The 18,437-nt window shown below is 44.4% G+C and overlaps 2 protein-coding genes across 5 annotated transcripts; both read left to right on the forward strand.

The window, feature by feature from the left end:
- The first annotated feature begins 640 nt into the window (after positions 1-640).
- LOC123103548 (ubiquitin) lies at positions 641-3,639 on the forward strand. 4 transcript variants are annotated; one of them, XR_006449857.1, is made up of 5 exons: positions 641-831; positions 1,587-1,802; positions 2,000-2,066; positions 3,022-3,101; positions 3,308-3,639. XR_006449857.1 is itself a non-coding variant. In XM_044525165.1 (4 exons), the coding sequence occupies exons 1-4, from the start codon at positions 729-731 to the stop codon at positions 3,327-3,329; spliced, it is 408 nt and encodes a 135-aa protein (XP_044381100.1). In that variant the 5' UTR covers positions 642-728; the 3' UTR covers positions 3,330-3,639. The 4 variants fall into 4 exon arrangements, 2 of the variants coding, with proteins under 2 accessions (XP_044381100.1, XP_044381101.1); XR_006449858.1 differs by having other exon boundaries at positions 1,587-1,724; XM_044525165.1 differs by lacking the exon at positions 3,022-3,101 and having other exon boundaries at positions 642-831.
- A 3,528-nt stretch (positions 3,640-7,167) lies between these two features.
- LOC123103547 (endo-1,4-beta-xylanase 4) lies at positions 7,168-9,707 on the forward strand. Its single transcript, XM_044525164.1, has 5 exons — positions 7,168-7,323; positions 7,435-7,481; positions 7,659-7,823; positions 7,987-8,077; positions 8,176-9,707. The coding sequence occupies exons 1-5, from the start codon at positions 7,266-7,268 to the stop codon at positions 9,576-9,578; spliced, it is 1,764 nt and encodes a 587-aa protein (XP_044381099.1). The 5' UTR covers positions 7,168-7,265; the 3' UTR covers positions 9,579-9,707.
- The last annotated feature ends 8,730 nt before the right edge of the window (positions 9,708-18,437 follow it).

The raw sequence follows: 18,437 nt of genomic DNA on the forward strand, positions 1-18,437 counted from the left end.
TGTGACCGATGTCACTTGAACATCGATGGAGGTTCTGGTTCCGCGGATGGTCTTTGGCAAGCCGCTTTCATAGTGCGTGCGCGTTTAGTTTGCGTGGCTGTGTCCACGCTCAGATCACGTGCGCTTGCACCATCTTCTTTTGGATCAACACCTGCTCAGCGTGGATTATCATTGCTTTTTTCACTTTCTTTTTGTTTTCTATCCGCCTTGGCATAGCTTCGGTCGTATGACTTTACTAATTGTTGGTGTGATTTTTGTCTGCGTGCGTTTATGTTGACTGTGTGTATCTTAACTATGCAGAGACCAGGTATATGCTCTTTGTATTTGTATCTTCTTGATGTTTCATATTAAGCTAATAAAATCCATCCTTTGTCAATTTTTTAAAGGAAAACAACCTTTCCCAGAGAGTGAAACCATCGAACTTTCTCGGCACGGCACCACCGGTACGGTCCACCAGTCAGTGACCAAAATCCCCGGGCCGGGCCGGGCCCTGCAGGGCTTAGCGATTCCACACTCGCACTCCATTCGGGCCTATCCATCCACGCTTCGGGCTCCGAGGGTTTCGTAGCGGACGCGTCAACTCAAGTCCAAGCCCCCCTCCCTCCCCCTCACACGCTCCGCTCCGCTCTATATAAGGTGCGCCAAGTCCGCGGCGCTGTCCATCCAACTCCACACCACCACACACCACCGCCACCGCCACCCACGCTGCACTCCGGCGACCCGCGAAGATGCAGATCTTCGTCAAGACGCCGTCGGGGAAGACGATCACGCTCGAGGTCGAGGGCGGCCACGACATCGCCGACGTCAAGGCCAGGATCCACGACAAGGAAGGTAGCGAAACATCTCCCCGCCTCTCATCTCTGTGCCGCATTGGTGTGCGCGCTCGCCTACGACCCTTTGCCCCTTCTGCTCGCCGCCCGGCGGCCCTGTTGCTTGCATCTGTTGCGCTCCTGTTCTAGTGTCGGTCGGACCTCGGAATTGGAGGCGCTTGTTTCAATCCTCGTTTTCTGTTTACACATGCCTGTTTCCGATCGAATCCGAGAGATGCTAGCTCGAAACATTCCTCTGCGTTTGCTCCAGTCGCTTGCTCGCCGTCGGGATGCCCTCTCCCTTGCGTCTGTTTGTTCCGATCGGCCTGTGGAGGCGCTTGTTTTACTCTTCGTTTTCGGTTTACCCTTCCGCGCATCAAATCCAGGCGATGCTAGGAACATTTCTCTGCGTTTTTGCGTGTTCGATTGGTAGATTGCCGAGTAGTGCTTGCTTCCTGTCGCTGTTCATATTGGTTGGGAACAGAGCAGAGCGCGCGATCTGGGCGATCCGTCGCGTTAAGTACTCAAGCTAGCTTCACATCAATAGACATGACCCGAGACGAGTCCCGCGGGTAGAGTTAGATCGGCTTGCGTTTATGAGTTTCCTAATAAGTGATGGGACCGTCTGCTTTCTTCAGCAACCTGCTAGCGACGACGCATTTCAAATTTGAACTCTCGATTTGGATACCAAATCTAACTGCTGTTGATCTTAAATTAGTGTTGGTCGTTCTCTAATTACTGGTCTCCCGCCTGATGGACTGCTGTAATTAACTGCAGATGTGCCGCCGGATCAGCAGCGCCTCATCTTCGCAGGGAAGCAGCTGGAAGAAGGCCACACGCTGGCGGACTACAACATCCAGAAGGAGTCCACGCTTCACCTCGTGCTCCGCCTCCACGGCGGCAGGGGCGGCACCGGTAAGGGGGGAACCTACCCACCAATCGAGCCCAACCTCCTTCAGCTCGCCCTCAAGTACATGCATGTGCTGTTTGAAGGTGTGGTTGCTATGAGCTATCTCTGATGTGCTTGTTTGTTGTAGTTGCCAACTAATTAGCAGTGGCATATGACCACTCTTAAACATTTCCTTGTCATATTTTGCATAAGAAGATAATCGTTGAGAAGCAATTTTGTGTGCAATCACTGCAATGACAATGTAGACATGCCCTAACATCACAGAAATTTTGTTTTGCAGGTGCTATGCACGCCTTCCCCTCAGGTCTGCCAACTGCCGCAAGAAGAAATGTGGCCACTGCAACGAGGTGAGCCTTAACTGCGATCGATTATTGTGCTATCACCTTTCATGCTTGGCCTTAGTGTCCTTTATACATGCTGTCCATGCTTGTTCTTGGTTTCGTCATACCTCAGTCAGCATATATACATAGTGTGTCGAACATATTGTGTTTTTCATCACGGTGTTTTGTTATGATGCTTGTTTCAGAGTTATTGGAAGGCACTTATGTATCAATTTAGAAGTAATATGGAGCTTACTATGCTATCGTCGTTCATGTTTTTGGCCTTAAGTCACCATAAATATAGTCCTGTCCATGCTATTTGGCTCTAGTCATTGACTCATTGTAGCATCAAACACCTTGTGTGTATGTCAATATAAGCAATCTCATGATGCCTGTTTCAGAGTAAATATGCCAAGTCAGATCACTAGTGTTTTGCATCAATCTAGAATTCTAGATGCTAAGGGCGCTTACTACTACAGCTTTGTTTATGTTATGCCTCCTTAAGTTATATTTGTGCTGTGAACTGCTCTTCATTTTCTGCTCTGCTGAATCATCGACCTCCCGATTCTGCAGCAGTGTGTGCAATTGAGTGATACCCCGCTCGTAGAGATTTCAATTACTTGTACAGTAGATGCCAACTTTAATCCTATTTGTTGGAGTCACTTGTTTATTTGACCTGATGGATACTGTCCATGCATGTTCTTCGTTTTGTCATGCCTTAAGTCACCATATAGCATCGAGCATATTCTGTTTTTCATCATCCATATTTATTCATGGTGCAGTTATTCTAAGGTAGTACTACTGTACCATTTTAGACACATAATGGAGCTAACTATACTACAGTGTGTATCATTCTAGACAATATGACGCTATCATTGTTAATATCTCTTGGCCTTGGTCACCATAATACTGTCCTGTGCTATGTGGCTTCAGTTATTGTAGCATCAAACACCTTCTCTAAGTATTTATCCTTAACACACAGAATTCAATGATGTTTGTTTCAAAAAGTCAATGTGCCAAGTCAGCTCACTTGTGTTTTGCATCAATCTGACGCTGACAGAGGTAACTAGTACAGCTCTGTATATGTTATCATGTCTTCTTCAGTTATATTTGTGCTGTGTACTGCTCTCCATATTCTACTGTGCTGAATCGATCGTCGATCTCCCGATTCCGCAGCAGTGTGTGCAATGGATTGATAACCCACTCCTAGAGATTTGAATCACTTGTAGCTGCCAACTTAACTCTGTTTCAACACGCTATATTTTCAGACGAGGACCAAGAAGAAGCTGAAACCCAGGGACCCATGAAGCACTGCACTGGCCAGCAAGAGAAAGGGATACCCAAGTGACACGCACCAGCTGAATTTACCCTACCGTCTCCTTATATTAGCTTCTTGATTGATACCATAGTAGCTTCTGGTTACCCGTAGTACCTTTTAAGTTCCTGCTGCTGCTGCTGGGTTTTAAACACCCTAAATGCGTACTCTAGCTGAATAGTACTATGGATTCCTGTTGCATCATGGGTTCTGTTGATGATCCCCTAAATACTCTTGATGGTGATGCCGTGCTTAAGGGATGCTAGTTACGAATTCCTGCTGTTATCATCACATGGACATGGGTTCTATTCTGTTGGAATAGATGAATGGATGCTTCTCCAGTTTACATGGCAGGCACCTTGGTTCAGTTTCGGCCAATTGTTAGCATTCTGTTATGTGCCAAGTTTTGTTCCTGTATTATGTGACCCTTCTGTTTCTCTGTTCCGGTTTCAGTTGAGTTGCTCAGGTTGTTGAACTGGCCCACCCAAATATCGGTGTAGGCAATTCTGTTGCTTCACTGTGCTGCTGCGTGTCCATCGCCGGCCGGCACTGTGGCCAAGGCGCACAAGCACATAGTCGTCATATCTCATTTTCTTCTTTCGTTCACATGTTTCGATGAAACGATCTTTTTGTTCACACATTTTGATTTGGGTGGAACGTTTTGTATTATTCCGTAAGCAACTAAGCTGCATGAAAAAAGAGACAAAGCATCATGCATACATTCAACCGATATATACAAATCACATGTCGTCTGCTCCTCCTCAAATATGTTGGGCGCTCCATGTCGTCCTAAAACGCATGATCGCCACTTGTATTACCTACAAAAATGATCTTGATGTTGGATTCATGGTAGTGGGATCAAACATCATCAACCGGTTTTCCTCATACACCTTCTCTTGCATCAACCGATTCTACTCTTGCAAAAACAAAATGATTCTCCTCAAGTTGAAGCCTACGTGCCATCATTTCTTCCATGGGCTTACAGTTTCATGCATAGCTTTCAACCTTGGCCTCTTCTTTTGAAGCTTACTCTTCTCTATCTCCAACTTTTCTTGTTTCCTCCTCTCCATGTACTGATTCCTTTAATTGATCAACTCATCAATCTTATTTTTTAACACCTGCACCTCTCCTTGTTTCTTGGGCATCTTCTTTGACCACTTCCTTTCCGTCATGCCACTCCACGCTAGACACCGGTGTGGGACTTCTAGCCACCCTATCCTCTCCATCACCATCATCTTCCTCGCTGTCACCCAATACCAAAGAGGAAATGTTTCACGACCTCTCATGTTTTGAAGGAGCCTCCTCATTCCTCATTTTTCACTTCTCATTGACATCGAGTACTCTCCAACAATGTGGAGGAGCAATATTGAAAATGCTTAAGGTTACAATAATAAAAAATAGAGAAAAGTATACTTTTCGTCCCTCAACTTTGGGTGAAGTCTAGATTTGGTCCCTCAACTCCGAAACCGAACAACTTGCACCCCAACTAACGAAACCGGACAAGGTTCGTCCCTGCTCTCGATTTTGACCGGTTTTAGTGCTGACTGACCCCGGTTTTGACCGGTGCTGACTCAAATTCGTCTAATTTTTTCATATCCATGAACTTTTTGAAATTTGTGTACTTTTTTCAAATCAGTGTATTTTTTCAAGTTCGTGTAATTTTATCAAATCCAAGTTTTTTTTTCAAATCTATGAAGTGTTTTTGAAATTCACGTACTTGTTTCAAATCCGCATACTTTGTAAAGTTGGTGTAGTTTTTTAATCCATGTTCCTTTTCCAATCCATGAACTTTGTTTGAAATTCAGATAGTTGTTTCAAGTTGACATAATTTTTCAACTCCACACATTTTTTTCTATTTTGCGTGAAAGAAATTCAAATCCGCGTACGTTTTCAAGTTCGCATAAAATTTTCAAATCCAAAAAAATGTACGCGAATATGAATAAGTACGTCAATTTTAAAAAATTACATGAATTTGAAAAAACCACATGAACTTTAAAAAAGTACGTGGATTAAAAAAATATGTGTACTTGAAAAAGTACGCGGATTTGGAAAAAGTACACAATTTTTTAAAAGTTCACGTATTTGAAAAAGTACCCGAATTTGAAAACATTAAGCGGAATTAGAAAATGTACGCGGATTTGAGTCGGCACGGTCAAAACCGGGGCGTGACAACACCAAAACCGGTCAAAACTGTGACCAGGGATGAATCTTGTCCGGTTTCAGTAGTTAAGGGTGCAAGTTGTCCGGTTTTGGAGTTAAGGGACCAAATCTAGACTTCAAGAAGAATTGAGGGATGAAAAGTATACTTTTTTCTAAAAAATAACAGGAGTGTTCTTATATTGGTCACTGGTGACACCTCTAGGAGGGTTCCTCACTTGTTCCAAATAACCATCCCAATGGTTGCACATCTCTTGAATTAAAGAGTTTGGTTGGATTTAAGCCAAGGTTATGATGGAACCCTACTCGATGCGCCTCCAATAGTATGCACTCGTTTGATCTTTCTGATGGATCGCATCGAGAGTAATATCCTGCCATGCCCTCAAAGGAGCAGCATCCTCACTCCTGGTGTAGTTTACGATCTGAATTCCTTTCTTCCTCGAAGAACCGGAGAAATGAGATTGATCCAATTCGTCATATTTGTCCTCCTTATTCAATTGCTCAAACTGCAGGACCGACTCACCAACAAGATCAAAATCATTGGCCACAACCAAATCATCCACCATACTATTTAAGAATGATTTGTTCTTGACCGTGCTCCCAAATGCACAAAAGCATCACTACACACAAAGATCCACCATTATTTCACTGCCAAACTACATTCAAATGAACCTATCGAAAGAAAAGACAGGTAAGAGGTTTTCTTTACCAACTAGGAAAATCTATGAATGTATTGGAGTTGGGTAGACATCTGAGTTTCACCCGCCACCAAGACGAAGGGGTGAGCGGAAGGGATGCTGCCCGTCGCAGCCGCCTTCTTACCCCGGTTCTTCGATGGGACACATTGCAATGCATGTGGAGAAGGCACACGTCAGCACTAGTGACAATACCAGTGGCGTGCAGACTTGTGCCTCGTCACCATTAACTTGTGCCGGACACTTGGTGTCACACACTTGTGTCGTGTGAAAATGCAGCCACGCCACCAGTAACCTACCAAATATACCCACACCATCACTATTTCGAAAAAAACCGCATTGACATGGATTGAAATTGACGCATCACTTATGAAGTCAGTCTGGTGGCATTTCTGCACTAATGTTGGGCCAGCGGAGAGCGGGAGGTGATGTGTAGGCAGGGAAGTCGCGGGAACCGGCTTCAAACCAGAGGAATGTGACATGGGAGTCGGGATAGAGTCCATGGTGTTGTCGGCGGGGACTGCGGGTGCTAAAGACGACGCTATGACGAGGGAGGGAGGAGGCGTCACACGATGAAAGAAGAGTGGGGAAATGTCGGTCGGGCCAAACCTTTTTCAGGATGAAGTGTGCTCCAAAAACACCCTTCAAATATGGAGGCGTGCAGGCTCGGTTTAGAGTGATCTCCAAAAACATGACGATGGAGCTCGTAACGACTCTGCTCGATTGATTTTGGGGGTCAAAATATTACACCGGCGGTTATTTACGGTGATTATCCACACACGACAGCTCTGCTGGAGGAGCTCCAACACGAGTGGCTGGGGCGACGCATGCAACGAGGACACAGTCTGTAACACTCTTTGGGAACTTGATATGGCATCCGCACATTCTGAACTGCCTCTTCGTTACACCGTATCTGTCGCTGAGTAGTGCCGAGTCAAGTGAAACTGACAAATTCACCGGTTACTCTGCAGTGCGTGCTTATATATGTGGGATATTTACCTCCATCTGTCCATTCACTAACGCATCTCAGTCAGTACGAGTAACTGAGAGGGAGTGACAATGAGGAATTTCGTCGAGAAACTGGTGCTCTCTTTGCTATGGATCTCGCTGCTCCAAGGTCAGTTGATGCCTTGATGGTGATTAATTTTATGTGCCCGTACGTTAATTAACGTGAATATGGGCATGAAACGCACGGTCACCTCGCTGACGTGTGTCTGTGTTGATGCAGGGTGCATTGTCCAGTCTGTGGAATATGATCATACGGCTAGTATCGAGGCAAGTCACGGCGTTCCTGTTGAGTCTTTCTGGTGTTGTTTGTCTCGATCTTGATCTGTGCATGCATGCATGCAGCCTCCAAAAACGAAATCTATAGTTAGATCGATATTGTTGTGTGACAAAGAAACAACCATCAGTTTTCATAATTCGTTTACAAGCATGTCGTTGTGGTTTCAGTGCCTGGGTGATCCGATGAAGCCCCTCTACAAAGGCGGCATCATCCAGAACGGCGAGTTCAACAACGGCCTGATGGGGTGGTCGACGCGCCGGGACATCAAGGCCGGCGTCAGAAAGTCGGCCTCCGGCAACAAGTTCGCCGTGGTGCAGGGCGCGAGCAGCTCCCCGTTGGGCAGTGGCGTAGCCAGCCCAATAAGTCAGGGTGGTCCACCAATAGAAATATTTACATAAGTTTATTTATTTTCAAAGAAATATATTTTTAATACACTATGGGGAAATTCCAGGGTGGTCCATGGACCACCCTGGCCACCCCCTAGCTACGCCACTGCCGTTGGGCACCGGCGCCGTGGCCGCCTCGCCGTCCCACAGCGTCTACCAGAAAATCCAGATGAAGGGCGACACTCACTACTCGCTATCAGGTATATATATACATTCCATACCGAATGTACGTAACGTACGTAGGTGTGCATGATGCAGTGCATGTGACCAAGTTCATCTTGGTGTTCCGCGTGTGCAGCATGGCTGCGGGTGTCGGCCGGCACGGCCCACGTGCGTGCGGTGGTCAAGGCCCCCAACGGCGAGAACATCACCGCCGGCGCCATCGACGCCCAGTCCGGCTGCTGGACCATGCTCAAGGGCGGCATGACCGCGCGCGCCTATCACTACGGGCAAGGCGAGGTCTTCTTCGAGAGTGACGCTCCGGTGGACATCTGGGTGGACAGCGTCTCCCTGCAGCCCTTCTCTTTCGAGGAATGGAACGCCCACGCTCGCCAGTCCGCCAACAAGGCCCGCCGGAGCACGGTGAAGATCGTCGCCAGGGGCCCCGACGGGCAGCCGATGGCGAACGCCAACGTGAGCATCCAGCAACTCCGCGCCGGGTTCCCGTTCGGCAACGCGATGACCAAGGAGATCCTGGGCAACCCGGCGTACGAGAAGTGGTTCTTCTCGCGCTTCACGGTGGCCACCATGGAGAACGAGATGAAGTGGTACGGCACGGAGTGGGTCCAGAACCAGGAGGACTACCGCACCCCGGACGCCATGCTGGCGCTGGCCCAGAAGTACGGCGTCAAGGTGCGCGGGCACAACGTGTTCTGGGACGACCAGAGCTCGCAGCTCAAGTGGGTGATGCCGATGAACCTGAACCAGCTCAAGGCGGCCATGCAGAAGCGGCTCAAGAACGTGGTGTCGCGCTACGCCGGGAAGCTCATCCACTGGGACGTGGTGAACGAGAACCTGCACTTCAACTTCTTCGAGACCAAGCTCGGCCCCAGCGCGTCGCCCATGATCTACCAGCAGGTCGGCCAGATCGACCACACCGCCGTCCTCTTCATGAACGAGTTCAACACGCTGGAGCAGCCCATGGACCCCAACGGCACGCCCACCAAGTACGTCGCCAAGATGAAGCTCATTCAGGGCTACCCTGGCAACGCCGGCTTCAAGTTCGGTGTCGGGCTCGAGAGCCACTTCACCACGCCCAACCTCCCCTACGTCAGGGGCGCCCTCGACACGCTCGCGCAGCTCAAGCTGCCCATGTGGATGACCGAGGTCGACGTCGTCAAGGGCCCCAACCAGGTCAAGTTCCTCGAGCAGGTGCTAAGGGAAGCCTACGGCCACCCGGGCGTGCAGGGCATCGTCATGTGGGCCGCGTGGCACCCCTACGGATGCTACGTCATGTGCCTCACCGACAACAGCTTCAAGAACCTACCCGTCGGCGACCTCGTCGACAAGCTCATCGCCGAGTGGAAGACGCACAAGACGTCCGCCGCCACCGACGCGAATGGAATGCTCGAGCTCGACCTCGCCCACGGCGATTACAAGTTAACGGTGGACCACCCTTCGCAGACGACGGCCGTGTCCCACACCATGACGGTGGATGCGGGGTCAGCAGCCTCCGAGCACATCATCAGTGTGAAGCTGTAGGAATATACTATGAGACTTATTTAGCCACGTAGAATGGTTGGTAAAATAAGGCGATCATAGGAATTCTTCTTTTATGTAGTTCCACGCCAACTAGAGAATGCAATAAAACTTGTTATATTTTCTTTTTCACTACCATCAGATAACGGAAACAAATAGTAAAATAAAGGAACCTCCCCATGTTAGGAATGGAATAGAAAGGGAACTTGTTATATAATGTAGTATTGATATCTCTGGCATTTAATGTTACGAGGTCTTAAAGAAATTATGGGGTGATAGAATAAAAGTAAAAATTAAAAAATTGTGAATACAAGGAAGAATCCCGTACAACAAAGATAAATGTCAATCTTTCTTGTTAAGAGCGGTGACTGGTTGCTACTCCCTCCTTTCATCTATATAAGGCCTAATGCATTTTTCAAGGCTAACTTTGACCAAATGTTAGAGCAATAATATATGACATGCAACTTACACAAAACACACCGTCAAATTCATGTGTGAAAGGAGCTTTCAATGATATAATTTTCACATTATGCATGTCATGTACTATTAATCTTTTCAATAGTCAAAGGCGGTCTTAAGAAACGCATTAGGCCCTATATAGATGGAAGGAGGGAGTACTAGTAATTGTGCACGTGCAATGCACGTCAAACCATGCAAAAAAACTTAGTGGGATATTTAAGTGATGACTTCATAGTTCAAACATGAGCAATGGTTATGTGGGTGTCAGTTTTGGCAAATTAGTGTCTAAAAAAACGGTTTGGCAACGCAGGGAGTGATATATCCTAGTATGTTATAACCGTTAGGAAAAATAAGAAATGAATGAAAAAATAATTTCATATTAATATGTATTTCATTACTGAGAATATACATAATAAAGATTACATCAACCATAGAGTTATGAATTCACATTTCATATGATACATTTCCATAGAATTTACATATATACATGAATCAAAGGTCGACAAAAACAGACGTGCAGCATGTCAAAAACACAAGTGCTCGTCATCGTCGCGATGCGCTGCAACAAATAAGAGTAAAAAACCAAAGCACCATTCCGATATTCGATTTTGAAACAGTGGGGATAGGTACCTCTTCATTCAGAAGAATATGATACAATTTATTGCCTTGATTGATCACCTCAACTTCTTATTTCAACCTCTCTGTTGCAGTGAGGATGTCCCTTATACTTGCCATGTGACTGCTCAATGCTTGTAAAATCCCAACATAATGAAGAGAATGAGACCAAAAGCTATGGACAAAAAGCGGTGGAGAACAAATATGAATAAGACAACAAAATTTATGAGGTCAGGTTTTAGAAAACATTTTGAGATAGAATATCATTTTGGCAACCTTGCTCGTATGTTTTAATCAGTACAGAGTATGTACCTGAAACAGATTGCCTTTCACCACACCTTTTTTCTCCATTGATGTGCTTCTCTGTAAATGAAAGCCTCTGGAGAAAACAACACCCAGATTTGAGAAGCATGGAGGCTACTTTTTGTAGAAAACACAAAAGGGGCAATCTTATTATCACGCTTTCTATTTGGAGTGTTGTGATCAGTTAAAATAACCAATAGAAAATCATTTGCGGCGTACTACAGTAAGAAAAAACTTGGGGGCAAGGCCACAAGCTGGGAGATGACATTCGCCGGAGGCAATGGAAAGCTCCAAAATGACCGCTTGCAGGAGGGCTGAATCACAACACTAAAACACTCCTTAGATGAATTACGCATTAGAGGCATTTTTAGAAAAGAACCCCTGTGGTTCTCTAGGAAGTTGGAACAGCAACTTACTAATACCAATTCGGCAACTACAATCAGTTTATTCTCTTGAAATATCCTCCCCTGTGGTTGGCTCATACTGCCCAGCCCTATATTTAGAAAAATGTTGCCAAGTTCTGAAATTAGCTACCACATATGGAAATGACATCTTATGGACTCTTGGAGTACAATCCAATTTCTAATTAACCAACAACGGCTCCGGCATTGAGTGACCAATAACAATTCATGCAAGTTTTTTTATTTCAACATAACAATGACAGTGGAAAAGGTTCAGTCAAACAACTCTAAAGATTTTTTTTTTCTGCAAGGAAACAACTCACCTCTCCAAGAAGCAATCATGTCTTCCTTTCCTCCTTGAAGTCCTCGAACTGCAGCCTCCACTTTGCCCATAGAAGGAGCACTGGAGCAGCAGCAGCAGCAACGCCATCTCGAAGAATTTTTTTGGATACTGTCTCCAGCATAATCTACAGGTTCACTCCTGCCCATGCATAGACTGACATGCTCAACACGTGTTTCTACAGTTTCTGGCAAACGCGCGTTGAATCATTTTTCCGGACACTCGAAGAAAGACCTGAAATTTCTATGATTGAATCACTATAATTTAAGGAGCAGGTACATGAATAAATCGATGTAATTTACAAAAATTGTAATTAATCTTGGCCTGGCGCGTCCTTTGCAAACTCAGTAGGACTGAAAATATCGTTCAAAGTCAATAATCTGAATAGTTGACTGGAAAACCTGTACTGGACACGTGACATGGTCTGATGACAATTGCAAATTTAAAGAGGTTCTAGAATAATTGTGGCAGTGTCGGGAAGTGCCTAGTGCTCATGAATAGAACCCCAAACATGAAGTATAAATGATGTTGCAAGGTAGATAATTTTATTGTACAGTAAGCTCTCCAAAAGCACCTAAATTTCAGTGTACAATCCGAATTGCTAAGAATACCTATAAAAATATAGGCATGGAAATTCTTAGTGCAAAGATTAAAACAATAGAATTGTGTAAACTTACAAGTTTTGCAGATTTTTTCTGAAATCGATTATTTTCTATCAGATTATTTGCTAGAACTAATATAGAGTTGGGATAGTTGACATTGATGATTGGTAGCACTATTTGGTATCTATCAATATTGTTAGTCGAACCGAGACTGCTTACAACCATTTGCTATAGAACTTACAGGTGTACTGAAGGATATTAAACAAGAGCAGCCAAATCATTTCATATATGAAGCGAAAATCATGAATTACTGGCATTAAGGTAATCAGTGAAAGCACATACCCGAACAAAATTTGAAGCAACCAATTTGATTACATCAATTATAAAGAGTATAGATACATCAATTCTAACTGGAACTGAAGATCAATCACATACTTGTTGAAATGGAGCAAGGTGTGATGACTTAGATTGTCAAGGATTCAGAACATGAGTGAGAATTTGAAGTACGAAGAACATACCAGGATCCTATGGGGAGAATGCGGTGGGGCCTGTCTCGGTGATTGGGCAACCGCAGCAGGTCATTGAACTTGGGAGTCTTGGCCATCAAATCCTTGAAAATCTCCTCAGCCTTGTACCTCACATTATACCAGCTAAGGGAGGCCCTGTATTACAACAAGAGGTGTTCAGAAATCAGATCTTGAAAATAATGCTACACTGGATGCAGAATCATGTCAACTGATATAGAGGGAGATATGACATATGAGTCAATCACCGAAGCTACTTGCTGCGGAGCATGGCCACGAACATCTTGTTGAGTTTCACGGTGTCGAGGTGAGAGTTGGGGTACTTCTTGAGGATGCGCATACAATAGAGATATGGGCAGAGAACATACCTTTATTATTGATGACTGCAACCCAGGGGCCGCTCCACCACGCCACTTCTCAGGCTTGCTTGCCGACTGCGACGCCGGCTAGGAGGCCTCGTGTGCCGCCCACCGGAGGCGGCCACCACCGGCTGCTGCGGGTTTGTCGTGGCTTCCGTCACCCCACATTGCGGCCCGACGACCCAGACGGTAGCGAGATCCTGGCAGCCGGATCACACCCTGCACACGCCCTTCATCACCTTGTCGTCACCCCGGACTTCTTGGCCCGCACCGACCCGTCCCCCATCCCGCCCGCCGCAGCCGCTTCAGCTCGACGAGGTCGAGCAGGCGCTCCGCGGGCGTCAGCTCCCGCCCGCGCTTTCTTCTCCTGCCGCAGCGGTGCCTCGTCCCTCACCGCGTACCACAGGACCGACCTCCCATTCCCATCTCCCCCTGCCTACTCTTACCGGTCTTCCTCGACGGGAGGTGAAATAAGGGAATGGGTGCTAGGTCTCGGAGAGCCCAAGGGAGAGGACCCGCGGATGATCCCGAGGATGGCTCGACGAGTGCAGCCGCCAGGGACGCCGACACAGGGGATTCTCGTGGCCGTCACAATCGCCGGCGGCAACGTCCACGGCAGGGGAGGACACGTCAATTGTGCCTATTTTTTTGGCCGCGGACTACAAGCGTTCGATAGATATGGCAGAGTTTCGTCCGCCCTCGTGAATTGCTAGACGTACACAGGTGAGGGTTAAGTTTTATGTTGACGGTTAGATCTAATTAGGTGGGCCAGATCGTGTGGTGATATTTTCTCTCGGTAGTTCTGTGTACGTGTTTTCGGGTGTGCTTAGAAAAGAATATGTTTGCTTGTTTAATAGTAGTAGAGACTACGAAAAGCATGACAAACTCGCCGGTTGCTGCTCATAACTCGCAACCCTAGTCGGTGATGTCACAACTTCCCCACAGGCTAGCGCCTCAGTCCTCCCCCTCTTTCCTGTCCGGCTACCACATAGACGGGAGTGGGGACCCGTCCGTTTCATTTTCTTTTCCTTAGATTTTTGTTTCTCTAGTGATATCGACGAGGTGGTCGCGGCGATGGTGTGTTGAATTAATGTCTCTTTGGTAGCTTCCTACATCGACAATGTCCAATTCGGCGTTGAGGAAGATGCTTGTGAGAGTTTGTCTCCCCACATCTGTTGGTTCTCTTTCGATCTTGGCAGTTGGTGTGTCTTTCAGCGAGAGCTATTGGATGTCTATTGGTGCGGCGGCTTTGACACCTTCTTTCATGTTGTTCGGTGGCATGGTTCAGTTTCTCCAACCCTCTGAATGGTGGTGATCGATTGCAAGCATGTACTATCTGGGGTGATGCATGCTTCGGTGATTTATAGATCTCGTCTCAGGGGGCGAGTAGCTATTGCAGTCTTGAAAGCCTGGTATGACAAGTGCGTCAGCAGGTGTCCCTTTCCTTTAGTGTTGGTTAAGTCAAATTTTCAATCTTTAGCGGGCGGCATACAACTAAGGAAGAACAAGTCTAGTATCATTTTCAATGTAATTTAGTTTTTCTGGTCCATCCGTGCCGAGTTGTCTATCCATTGTACTGACTTTTGTTTTTTGTTTTGTTTTTTATCAGACGCCCTTTGGTGTCTTTATTTTTTAAAGCTTTCTTATTAAGAGGCCATTTCTTAGGCAAGAGAATGCAATGTTTTTTACCTCACTAATTATTGTATGTGGCATCGTTAAGATATCATCATTGTATGTGCCCTATATCGGATTGGGGAATTTTAACTCGAATCACAATGTGTGTGAAAAGAATCTTAAATAGATTATGTAAGGGTCTTTTTTGTAAAATACTCGTTTCCAGCAATGCGGTATACTCACTGATTATTGTACATGAGAATGTTCTGTGCCAAAATGATCTCCTTTACCTAGTCAACACGCCACATTAGCGTCATTTCATCTGTGGGGTCAGAAAGCGATTAAGATGCTCATAAAACAAAGTTATGTAATCACTACATCATATTTTACTAGATGTGTGGCCAATCAACACATGGAATACGTGCTTTGCAACCCAAACTTGAGATGTGTGGCCAATCCACACATCTTTGATGAGTTTCGTAACTAATGGTGTGTTTCACTTGGTTGACTTCGTGAAAACATTATTTCTACCCAAATGATAATTGCCACGCATGTGGCATGAAACAACATGGTCCAAACACTCCCATTATCATTCATTTTGCCACATCAAATAGATGACATCAGCGAAATCTTTTTGGTTTTTTAGACTTAAAAATGGTTTATCTCTTAAATAAAAAATTCAATTAAAAATCCGTTTTCATCATTGAATCCGTCTCGGCGAGATCTTCAAAACTAGATTGCATATTGATATGTTTCGACGACTTTTTTGGGGCCAAAAGTTTCCATGATGTTACACTGAAGTTGCCATAGTGTTTACACTAAAGTTGCCATGATATGTTTCATCTATTTTTTTCTTCTAGATTTGAAAATACCATTGTATTTCAACTACTTTTCACGATTTTTCTATTAATTGACCATGGAAATTTTTACTAATTAACCACAACAAATTTAATTCATGGATCATGGCAATTTTTAGTAATTCATGATGGCAATTTTAATTTACAAATCATGGTGATTTTAGTATTTTGACCATGGCGATTATAGTATTTGACCATGAAAATTATTTTTTGTATGAACCATGGCAAATTTTTGTGCATGTATCATGGAAAATTAAGTAATTCATCATGGCAATTTTAGTTTCTAGTTCATGGTAAATTTGGATCATTGACCATGCATTTTTAAAGTAACCGATGGCGGATTTTCTTTTTAATTGTGAACCATGTCAAAATTATTTCCTGGATCATGTCAAATTTTAGTATTCACCATGGCAAGTTTAATTTCTTTTTTCATAACATGTCAAAATTTACTTTAAACTTGAAGAAAATGTAGTTGCAACATATCATGTCAACTTGAGTGTAAACATCATGGCAATTTATGTGCAATAGACATGGGAACTTTTGATCGCCAAAAAAATGTCGTCGAAATATATAGATATGTGATCTAGTTTTGAAGTTCTCGCCGCGACGGATTTAATGTTGAAAATGGATTTTCAATCGGATTTTTCATTTAAGAGATAAAACATTTTTAAGTTTGAAAAACTCAAAGATTCTCGTTGACATCATCGGTTTTCTTCTCTGCTTGTATATATGCATGTGTGAAAAAGATAAAAAGGCTGACGTGTCACAATGGGTGGCTAGAAGGGCGTGTGATCTGACATCCTTCAGCCCACACGTGCGGCACTTATCAGGATCCTGCTTCTATTTTTCACCTTAACCAGTTTAAATAGTGTTTTCCTTAATAAGTTTTCAATGTAAGAAAAAAATTATTACACATTTGTGTCACCTGTCTAGAACGGAGACAGTAATACGCGCAAACTTAATGCATTTATTGATAAATTGGTGATTTTGGCACACAATTTTCATCGTGAATGTTACCACAACTATGTTTGCGGAAAAAAATAGTTGTATGATGACAAAAAAGGTTAATAGGAAAGCTTAATTCTTGCATAAATAGCCTCTTGAGGGCATCTCTAATGCCATGAAATGGACACTCCAAATATCCGTGGATATGTCTGGACATGTTCGTGGACAGCAGATAGGTGACAGTCATCCAACCCTATGCATGAAATATTTGTCTCTGTTTTTTTCCTATACCCAGAGCACTTAAAATAACTAGTAAATACGTACATGCAATGCACGTTGATATTAGGAAGGAAATTGATCGTACATTGATAATAGGTAGGATATCAATTATGCAGTTATTGTGTGATTAACGTAGACGATGATTTTTGGTATGGTATTAATTGCATGAGAAACATGTTGAAGGCTCACCATTGGAGAAATGTAGGTCGTTGGCTTGACATTGTTTGATGGTTCCGATTATTGGATTTGTCCCTTTGTGTCTTTTTATATTGGTATAGGTATAGATTAAAAATAAATTCACCATAATCATGTTGTGCAAAGATCCCAATGCAATAACAATTCAAATATAAACATTAATCACTCCGTCCTAAAATAAGTGACTCAACTATGTACTAAGTTTGTATCAAAGTTAGGACAAAGTTGAGTTACTTATTTTGGGAGGGAGGGAATATCTAAACATGAAGTTTTCTGATAAAATAGTTTAAACTTGAATTCAACTTATGCGGATACATTTGTTAGTTCTTCCCTCGAAGTGTCCACAAATGCTCAACTAGATCTGTTGAAGTTGCTCATGAGTTGCTACATGGAGAATCTATTGATACATTTGGCTAAAATCCTCAAACGTTGTCAGATTCTGTTCTGCAAGTCGGAGAGGATCACTCATGCGCTCAAATTCCATACCGTGACAAACTCCATCACCCTCATCCTCCACAATCATGTTGTGCATAATCACACACAGGCTGTCATCACCCCCCGGCCCCTCCCACGCACACACAATGTCTCTGGATCCGATATTTTTACAGGTCCTCAACACAACTACAAAAATGGTTTGGAGCTCTCCAAATGCCGTCTCAAGGTCCTTTCTAACTCCTTGCCGGGAAAAGTGAGATTTTTTCTCACCCCTTGGATCAGATATGATCTTGACAAAGGCCTTCCGTGAAGGATAAATACCATCACAAAGATAATAGCCCATGTTGCAGTCATGACCATTCATGTTATAGTTGCATAGAGGAGTTTCTTTCGCATAGAACATCGCAAACAATGGGGACCGCTGCACAGTGGCGGAGCTAACATTCATATAATGGGTGTTCAAAGTCCCTAATTTATAGATTTACTCATGTTTTCTAATTTATATGATGCATATTATTTTGTACATGTGAATACTTAATGTTTTTTTGGCAAAATGATGGGTGTACATTTGTACACCCAAGTACCATGTAGCTCTGCCCATGCCACTGCAGCATGTTGATATCATTGTGAGACCGGACATCCCAAAGAAAGAGTGCCAAATCCAGAAGTCTTGTGATGCAAGTGCTTCAAAAATGATGGTGGGCTTCTTTGCATTGGCCCTGATATTGCCATTGTAGTGCATATAAGCAATTCTTCCATTGCCCGTGCATGCAATCCAGAGATCAGAGCATATCTGGCCAACCTCTTGCTTCTGAAAGTTCCATGAGCCGTGGGGTGTCTTTGGAAGTTGTTTCTCTCAAGTACTCTAGTCCAAACACCTTGATCACCACAATAGCTTCATCATTCAGACCGTAAATTCGCCAAGGGATCGGAG

The sequence above is a fragment of the Triticum aestivum genome, chromosome 5A (assembly GCF_018294505.1).
Source record: "Triticum aestivum cultivar Chinese Spring chromosome 5A, IWGSC CS RefSeq v2.1, whole genome shotgun sequence".
In the NCBI taxonomy this organism is placed as follows: Eukaryota; Viridiplantae; Streptophyta; class Magnoliopsida; order Poales; family Poaceae; genus Triticum; species Triticum aestivum.

Bases quoted from the DNA above. Each gene is read 5' to 3' on its own strand.
- LOC123103548 (XM_044525165.1), top strand. From the start codon at position 729: ATGCAGATCTTCGTCAAGACGCCGTCGGGGAAGACGATCACGCTCGAG. The intron at 832-1,586 runs GTAGCGAAACAT...AATTAACTGCAG, and splicing joins CAGGATCCACGACAAGGAAG to ATGTGCCGCCGGATCAGCAG. The intron at 2,067-3,307 runs GTGAGCCTTAAC...CTATATTTTCAG, and splicing joins AATGTGGCCACTGCAACGAG to ACGAGGACCAAGAAGAAGCT.
- LOC123103547 (XM_044525164.1), top strand. From the start codon at position 7,266: ATGAGGAATTTCGTCGAGAAACTGGTGCTCTCTTTGCTATGGATCTCG. The intron at 7,482-7,658 runs GCAAGTCACGGC...TTGTGGTTTCAG, and splicing joins ATCATACGGCTAGTATCGAG to TGCCTGGGTGATCCGATGAA. The intron at 8,078-8,175 runs GTATATATATAC...CCGCGTGTGCAG, and splicing joins CACTCACTACTCGCTATCAG to CATGGCTGCGGGTGTCGGCC.